Source organism: Cariama cristata, unplaced genomic scaffold (assembly GCF_000690535.1).
Source record: "Cariama cristata isolate BGI_N322 unplaced genomic scaffold, ASM69053v1 scaffold7313, whole genome shotgun sequence".
Classification (NCBI taxonomy): Eukaryota; Metazoa; Chordata; class Aves; order Cariamiformes; family Cariamidae; genus Cariama; species Cariama cristata.
Window position 1 is genome coordinate 1 of NW_009608868.1, and position 9,210 is coordinate 9,210.

General features: G+C 40.7%; 1 protein-coding gene across 1 annotated transcript in view; it reads right to left on the reverse strand.

Moving 5' to 3' along the window:
• Positions 1-5,948: 5,948 nt before the first annotated feature.
• The window catches only part of GCN1L1 (GCN1 general control of amino-acid synthesis 1-like 1 (yeast)), a gene marked incomplete at its 5' end in the record, with an annotated part of 40,365 nt that continues 37,103 nt past the window's right edge, over positions 5,949-9,210 (reverse strand). Inside the window, 3 exons of the mRNA XM_009697314.1 lie at positions 5,949-6,678; positions 7,285-7,503; positions 8,878-8,982. Of these exons, the coding sequence (XP_009695616.1) occupies positions 6,553-6,678; positions 7,285-7,503; positions 8,878-8,982 (450 nt within the window). The remainder of the gene's footprint in view (positions 6,679-7,284; positions 7,504-8,877; positions 8,983-9,210) is intronic.

Consider the following 9,210-nt stretch of genomic DNA (forward strand, 5'->3'; position numbering starts at 1 on the left):
CGCCTGCTCACGGGTGTGGCGCCTGTTGGCCGCGCCTGCGCAGAAGGTGGGTGGCGTGGGGGTTCCTCGCGCGTGTTGGTGGCCATGACACAGCTGTGAGGGACGGGCCGTGGCGCCGCTGCCGCCCTTGCTTTTTCGCACTGGTGTCCGTGCCCTGCTTCCCCTCCGCTGGTAGCTCCTCTTCCGCCTGTGCTGAGCTCGCACAGGGAGCGGTGCGTCCACCTCAGCGCCCATAGGCGCTTGCATGAGGCCTGTGGATGTAACAGAAGCTGTCCCCAGGAAAGCACCAAAGGCGTGAGGGAGCCCCAGTGCTTTCAGGCGCTGTCAGCTCCATTCCTGGGAAGGCACAGGAGCAGTCCACAATGGCTAGAAACGTGTTTTGCTTCTTCAACAAGATGCCTGGGCACCAGAGCAGCAAGTTGTGCTGCTACAAGAACGGTTCCCATCAGAGCCCAACCTGCAGGTGAGGAAGCCCACAGCAACGTGATACGAAATGCCCAGGTGTGTCATGCAGGCCTGGCAATTCAGGCCAGTTTGGCATTGGATTTCAGGGCTTTTCAACCAAGAGATGTGCCTCTGTGTAGCTCTGGAAGGGTCTTGAGCTCACACACAGCAGCAGCTATGCTGATCCTAAGCCCTGACACCCAGAGTTTCAAACAGCACTCCCACAATTGTCTAACAGACAAACAGTGTAATTTTGCTGTCAGTTGCACAGATAGTGACTACACAAACTCTGCAAGACTATGATCCCTTTTTAGGTGCTCTCCATTTTTAGATGGAGACATGGCACAGGGATAGTGCTGGTTTTCTCTTTGATTATTTTTCTACAAAAATACTACTTCTTACTGGTACTTGAACTCCTGAGATCAAACAATGCAGTGTTTTGGTGTAGAATGTGTAAAGTACTTAGGATTTCCTTTCCGAGTTATTAAGGCTTTTCATTCAATACATCCATAAAAACACAATAACAAAAGGCAATGTGCTATGTATTGTATCTATCTTCAAAGTAATTTTAGTTTAGCATACATTCAAACCAAAATATTGGCATGATTATTTAATTAAACTCGGTTGATTTTTTTTAATTTTAACCATAAGTTTACAATTCATTGACACAAGTATCTCATTGACATGCATTTGTTTTTCAAATGGGAAGAGCTGTATTAGCACTGGAGAACACAGACCTTTACAGTCAACTGAGCCTATAAACAGGCAAAGGAAAGATGATGCAGAAATCGAGGACAGTTATCTTGAAAATACCAATCCATAATGCTTTTCCTAATTACTTTGTAATTAGTTGTTATAAAGATGCTTAAAGAGTAGGATGCACCTACGTTGAGGATCTTTTTGGTGGGACCCAAGCACAAGTAAAAGATTGAAATCAGTGGAACATCACCATTTCAAATCCTGTCAGTGATGTTGTGAGGGTGTTCACGCATCAGAACAGGTTGCCCCGGGGAGGTTGTGGAGTCCAACCTGCCTGGACAGTGCCCCGAGAAACCTGCTCTACCGGACCGTGCTTTGAGCACAGGGGTTGGACTAGCTGAAATACAGAAGTGCCTTCCAGCCACAGCTGTGCTGTGATCTGTCAATGTTTCTTAGAGAATGACGAACAGTCTTTAGCGGTATTGCTTTTTCCCTCAACATTGACTCAAAAGCTATAGATCCTTTTCTCTGGAATTATACAATAGGGTTTGGTTAAGAGGAATAGGAATATTTTTTAAGGCAATCGTCTCTAACCAGTTCTAATTTCCTATTTATTCTGCATGGATATTGTGGTATGGTTCCACAGTTATATTTGTCCAAGTTGTGTGTAATTCATCTGGAAACAAACCAACCCGGTTTGGCTAAAATAGGATGTCTGGGTTGAAGATGGTTTTTTTTTAGCACATAAAACTGCATCTTCTAAATACTGCTGATGAACAGTATGGCTAATGTCTGTGATTTATGGTTTTAATTATAAACCTTCATTAATCTCAACCTTCAGAAAAGTATTCTAGCCTTCAAAGCTCACCCCTGTCAAGTCCCACACATCCTGAAATCCGCTTAGATGACCTCTGTCTCACATTCAGTCTGCAACTCATGCATTTTAAACACCACACCCTAGCACTGGCTTAAACAGCGTCCTGTTCGCCACTGCTTGTTCCCACTGCCCCTTCAGTTGTATCAGCGCAACTCACGTAGAGCAGTGGGACCTGATGGATCTGAGTTAAAAACAACTTGGCAAACCCAGCCTTCCTCCCTCCTTGTCCTGAAACCTGCATCAGTTGTCTGGTCCAGCTCTGCCTGACACTGCACAGAGCTGCCCTGGCACAGCTGAGGGAATGGGTGACAGTTAGGTGGAAAAGGCTGTAGCGATTCTTTTGGGGCAGGATTGTGATGATGCTTCCTGGGTGCCAAGGGCAGAGCTTTCTAGAAAGTCTAAAACATTTTTAATTTACTCTGTTGCGTGCTTTAAACTTCCTGATCACTTGCCAAAGTACAGGTACTTCTGTGCCTGTGTACAGTCAGCTTTAGCTGGTACAGCCTGGCGATGCTGCTCAGTTGTACAGCCCCATCCTGCGCTCTCAGCAGGGTCTCTGCCAAAGTCGGTGCACCACAGGTGGATAGCGCCGGGGGTGGACAGCAGCTGTTCTGCAGTGGTTTGTAACTGTATGGTTGAACAGATTCCTTGCACTTGGCTCCTTCATTGAGCATCTTCCAGTCCCTGCTGTGAATGGTTGGACTTGATGATCTTAAAGGTCTTTTCCAACCTAAACAATTCTATGATTCTACAGTTCTATGTAGCTAACTGAGGAGCAGGAGAAAGGCTGGAGCATTACCAGACATGAGCATGTGTTATTTAACAGACTTATGCTCACAGAAACCCTGCTAGAAAAGGGTTTGCAGCTAACCCAAACCTAGCCCAGTGCTAAAGCAACCCCCACCACTTAACACCCACTCCAGTAAAGCACTTGGGCAGCCCATCAAATAACCCAACACGTGCTCTGAGCATCAGGGGCGTAGGACGTTGCGTAGCCGCCCAGAGATCCCTTCAATCCAGCATATAAACCACCAGCTCAAACCCAAAATGACAATGACTCCTATTACCTTCATTTTTAAGCTCATGAAACCTCATCATGTGAAAAGTGGGAGACAGCATGTTGTTAAAACGGACAGTATGAACTGTGACTTACCTAAAAAAATCAAAATATTTGAATATTTTATGCTTTCACATTTGTCTCTTTTCCATTGAAATTTTTAGAACCTTGTAAGTTTAAACATCTCTCATAAATTTTTTTTGATCTTCTGGAAATACACACAGTTCAGCTGTCACTCAGAGACAGTTACTTGACAGTTCAAAGATGTTATTACAGTCAGTTGTGGGGAAAAATTATCTTTTACTGACAAGTGGTATTTTTAAGACATTTGAAATGAGAAAAAAATTAATTCTTTAGTCTCCAAGTTGGCACAATCAATTTATCAGATCGCATGTTACAGCAACAATTATGGGTATTTTATCTCTGATGTATTATATTGCAGTGTATAAATCGTTTAGTGAAAAGTAGCTATCAAAATCCCAATTCAGTGTTTTGCTGTAATTGAAAAATCAGCATATTCTCGTTAAGTGCAAGTGAGCTCCTACTTCTTACTCCTGCCTCTCAGGAACAACTAAACCGAGTGCAGAAATTCAGCTGCTGTTTGGAAAGATGAATGAGTTTTTCCACTTGCTGCTACATAAGGTGGAAATACAAATCATCAGAGTACCCTTAATAACAAAATATCTTATTGGGAAAAATTAACAAGTTAATAAAAAAGGCTTCTACTTAATTGTAATTTTTTTTCACATGTTTATGTGGAGCATCAATTAGAATCCGAGATAAACCAGGTAAGCCAAGGTGCCCATGATCAAGAGCTCAGCCATTCTTCACAAAAACTTTCCATTTTTTTCTTCCTTCCTGTCTGCAATTCCAAAACAACCACTGAGCTTTTTGCCACCTATTTACTAGTTTTTGAATGGTATAAGATTTTGTACATGTTTCAGTGCACAAAAGTTTTTGCATTGCATGGTTTAACTGCTGTTCCTCCGTTATCCCAAAACACCGCTAATTCATTATAGGTGAAACTAATTCCAGTGCCCGAGACTGCCAAATCCTTAAGAGCACTTAGTTGAGTTTTCACTCTTTGGTATTAGCAATTCAGTGCAAAATACATCATTTTAAGATGGTTTAAGATTTGCAAGTATTTTGGAAGGCAAAATCAGAATTAAAAACCACCTTCAGAATGCAGATAAGTGTTATGAAATAAGTAGAATACAATTTCAGTAAGACCAACTGGGAAGTACTGCATTTTTGTAGAAATAGTCAACTGTATAAATACAAGATTGGAAATAAATACCCAAAGAGCAATTTTTGTAGCTTGGCTTCGTAGCTGATCACAAACTAAACACGTCAACAACATTGTGCTGTTGCAAAAAAAGAACACCCAGAGCTCGTTTTGGGATAGACAACAGCGTGCTATGTAGGGCTTGCGAAGTCATACTCTCCCTTAGAAGACCTGGTCCAGCAGTGGACACCATGAAGCAAATAGGAATCAGAATGGAACAAAGATGGAGGGCAGCAGTGTAAGTTTAGAAAACATGAAAATCTATGAGAAAAGACTTAGAAAATCTAAACTTGTTTCATCCAGGGGTGAGAAAACTGAAGTGACGATGCAGTTGCTGCAAAAATGAACTATTTTCGCTGTCTGTGGGAACAGGAGAAGCAGCAGTGGACTCAAGTAGCAGCAAGGAAGGTTATTCAGGTTTTGTTTTTTTTTTAGAGATCAGGTAAGCTCTGACAGTCTGAAAAGTTTATATAATGAAATAGATGGCATAGAGAGGTGGTGGAATCTCCATCATACAGTGCTATAAAACACAATTCTATGGAAATCACTTAGGAATGGTTCAGCTGGAGGTGAGCCTATCTTAGATAAGGGGTAAAACAGCTGATTTTCCTAAATCCCTTCCAACAGTATTCCACTGATTCCTACAGCAAATCTCTGTTGCCAGGAGTCTATAGCACAGGCTTGGGAGCCGACGTAACATCAAGAACGTTTTGAGAGGTTCTTGTACTTTTGACCAGAACAAAGCATAGCACTTTCAAATATCTACTTGAGATTGCATCTTGCGGTTTGAGGCATTAGTATGGTAAAGATAAAATGGTTTTCTGTTTGCTGCTACTGGCATAGCAATGGGCAAATTGGTCTAGCAGAATGTGTGTTCCCATGTGGTTACATTTTATGCTCTCAAATTTTAGGATGTGTAGTATTGTGTTCTCCTCCCTTCTTCATGAGCCATCCAGCGTTACATGCAAGGAAGATTCCCCTCCCCTCTTTGAAACACCAAATCTTAATGTTCTGGCTTTGCAGGTGCAAAAAACTGTGTAGTTTCATAAAATAGATAAGGCTCACTTAACTATTACTCTACATAGAATGTAAAGCTCATTTTTCCTCCTAAAAATTTGTATTCTGCAACAAGGTTTTCACTATTTCCATCAAGCGGCATAAAAGGTATTAGTAAATTAAAATAAATTTTTTAAAAAGAGGTATATATGTGGCCAGGTGAAACAAAATACTGCTTTCTTGGAGCAGTACAGCTCATTGACAAAAAAAATAAAATCTCTATGTTGGAAGTGCCAAGTATCTCGTGAAGCCTTTGAAGACATAAAAATAGAGGACTTTTCACAAGTTGAATGACTAAAAAGCTGTCTGTAGTCAAAAATACTTTGGAAATTAATAGGAGTAATTACTTACAAATTTCATTAAATGTCAGTTCTGGCTTGGTTTTAAACACTAGCTTGCCTCAGTTTTGCAAAAGGTTTTTATAGATTACAGCGCTACCCACTCTACAAACTGTATGCCCTAGAAAAAGCAGGTCCAAAAAGTAAATCACAGTATAAGTTTGTTGACAAATGAATTTGTAAAAAGAACAGTTTACACCAGAAGGATCAAAGTCAGAGCCTTTATTAAATGTTCCTTCTTTAAACAGACTGCATTGAATCCCCCTTTCGCATTTGTGATTTCTAAGGCTATTTTAAATACTTTGTTTTACAGGGATTTTCAGTCTTCAGAACCGTCACAAGCAGCAAGTTAGCAGTACACAAAAACAATACGCTTTAACTTTCACCGAGCTCTATTCCTGCTTCACAGGGTCCGTGGAAAAGGCCAACAGTACTTCCAGTACTGGAGCTTTTGCACAGACCCTGGAAAGGAAATAGGTGTCACCAGAGTTTAAGCCTGATGTGCTCTAGCCACATCTCACAATTGGCCACAGTTTACCAGTATTGATTAGTATATCTGTTTCTTGCGCATTATCTGTTTCAAAAAGGGGACCAAATTTTCAATTTTCAGCTAATGTGGGTCTAATTAAGGCTATTCTGGTATATTTGATACTAAAATACTCTCTGGGAGTCCTTTTCATGAAATCCCATCAGAATTAACATTTTCAAAAATGAAAACATTTAAAATAGGTGTTTTGAGTTGAAATGCTGATGCAGCGGTTGGTTCAGTGTTTTCTTGTCTTCTGGAGCTTTATTATCACGTCAGTATAGTGTCATCTATCTGTTCATCAGAGTCAGCCTGGCCAGCCAGCTTCTTCAGAGATCTCCTGCAGCTTTCGTTGAGAAGCTCCAAGCTGGCAGCATCTAGAATCTTGGAAACCGACTGCGGAAGGAAGACAACACCAATCACCAATTTCTTATGACATACCATTCAAAATAAGAATAAATGTAAGTGCCTTACAAGCTGTGTTTATCTAAAACCTTTCAAACGTACCAAAATCTGTCATCTGGTTTTATGATTCCAGACGTGGGAACTATCCAAAAGCAGCTAAGACTTAGGAAAAAGGTCTGGAAATGGATGTACGAAGTAGTCCATCCTAAAATACTCTCTCTAGCATCACTAATGCTGCAGCAGGATTCTACAAGTGACAAAAGCAATAAACTAGTGGTCCTAGCTAAGGTAACTGTAGCACAGTAGAGGTTTAAGGCACTTTGAAAGGAAGGCTATGTTAAACATGGGAGGTACGTTAAACACCCTGATTTTATTCATACTGCACTGTAAGGTTGTGCAGGATCAATATTGTTCATTTCTTCAAGGCTTAGCATGAGAATACTGATGAAGGTTTAAATGCCAACAGGAATGTCCCCCTACATCTATTTAGTAAGAGACCACCAGCACATTCTGAGGCTCCAGGCACAACACTTAACCATACGCAGAGCAATGTGACACAGCCTTTTACCAATGATTGCATTTTCTCCTGTCTCATACCTCAAGCACTTCTTCACCCGCTCTCATCTTCAGAAGATTGACAATAGCTTGGTCGCTGTAGGCTCTTACACTGGTGTTTTTGTCCTTTGTGTTGTCCAGAAGTGCTTTGAGAATTGGTTTAATTGTCTGAGGATCCAGTGAGGGAAGATGGTTTTTATTTGCCCACCAAATCATCTTTTCTGCAACTAACTTTATGTCACTGGATGAGTTCTGAAGACACTGAAGGAGGCAAAGATGGACTTAAATTCAGGAACACCAAGGACAGGTATTTAAAGGAGCAGTTTATCTTTCTTCTCATTTACAGTTTTAACTTACAGGTACACAAGAGAAACTTGTTATCAACAAGTTTGACTAAAGTGTCTAACAGTAGGAGAAGATCAAACCTTGAAAACAAGACACCTTTTCATAAGAAAACTTCTAAAAATGTGGTTGATGACAGGGTCACATGCTTCCCTCAGCTGTCTCAGGAAATGACAATGACCACTAAGTGCAGCAAAAGCTGATCGTGTTAGCACCTCTGTAAAATACACTCAATCAGCAGCAACAGCCAAATCAATCTCTGGTTGGAGTATAAGGTGCGTTTCAACAGTGGATTTCATTTTAAAATTAAAAAAAATTATAGCTTTGTAATTTTTATTTAATGTCAACACATTTAAAACATGAAAGCTAACATCTGAATGTCAACTGCATTATTAATACTGTGATAAAGGTATTGTGACAATTGTGATACTTCTATTTTAATATAATACTACGATACAAATTAAAATATAATTGTAGGACTTCAAACAAAAAGTCTGCTTTGAAGAATGATGGCCTGCATCATGTCAACTTGCATGTTTGGTAGTTTTTCACGTAAATTGAAAAGAAATATAAAACCTGAAAATGTAACACATTTTTATTTACAATAAAGATGACAAACAAAATAAAAAGCAGCCCTCCTGCTCCAGCACTACCCCTCACTCTACCTTCCCCTGTCTTTTCTAAGACATTAAAAACACCCTGGTGTTCTAATGGTCAAAATTCAGATCCTGTCTACCATGAGATACATACTTGGGGGAGGGCGCAAAACCACCACCCCAAAAACACTTTCAGAGCTACTCCCTTCCACAACAGTGGAAGTCAAAATGTACTGCAGCAAAACCAGGTGAGGCGAGAGCTGGTATTTGATTCCTTTCTAGCAAAGGCCCTCTGACCTTTAGCAGCCTTAAAAAACTGACAACTGCCCCCAACTCTTCTCTGCCAGCTGTTCGTTACTGCAAACAAAAAGATGAATTCGTAAGAATCTAAACAAGTTTACCACAGAAAGACCAAAAGTCAAATTTCCATATTATGGCAGGGACAGTGGTATTGTATTTGCAACTGCAAAGCAGGCTGATAAAGTGATTCTGTCTGTACTTTGCCACAAAAAGAAACATCTAGATTTTCAGGGATCAGGAGATTTAGAGCCTCCCAAAAAAAGGTAACTGAGCTTTCAGTTTTCATGCTGGGCTACCATACAGAAATTTGATAGAGAAAGCCACCCATGAGTTGGCTTGAAACAAAGATTCAGATCACATGAGAAGAACGCCAGGTAGTTATCATAAAGAGTCTTACCTTAATAAAGAGGTTGGAAAGTTTTGGCGGCAGGTTCCCTCCTCCTTCCATGTGGTATTTCATAAGAAAGCCCATCCCTCTGATGCCACTAACTGCAATGGGAATCTTCACCATAAAGACAAAAATTGGTATTATTACAGCAGAGTTCAACAGCCTTTATAACTAGGCTTATGGCCTGGTAAGCTTGTGCAGAAGGCTAAACCAATCTTTCAGAAAAACCTGTAGCATGCAAAGCAGGAACACACTGGGTTAATGTTACTGGGTAACATGATGAAAAAAATCATAATGCAACGTGGAATAAGGTGGCAGGCCCCACAGAGCCCCCAACTTCCC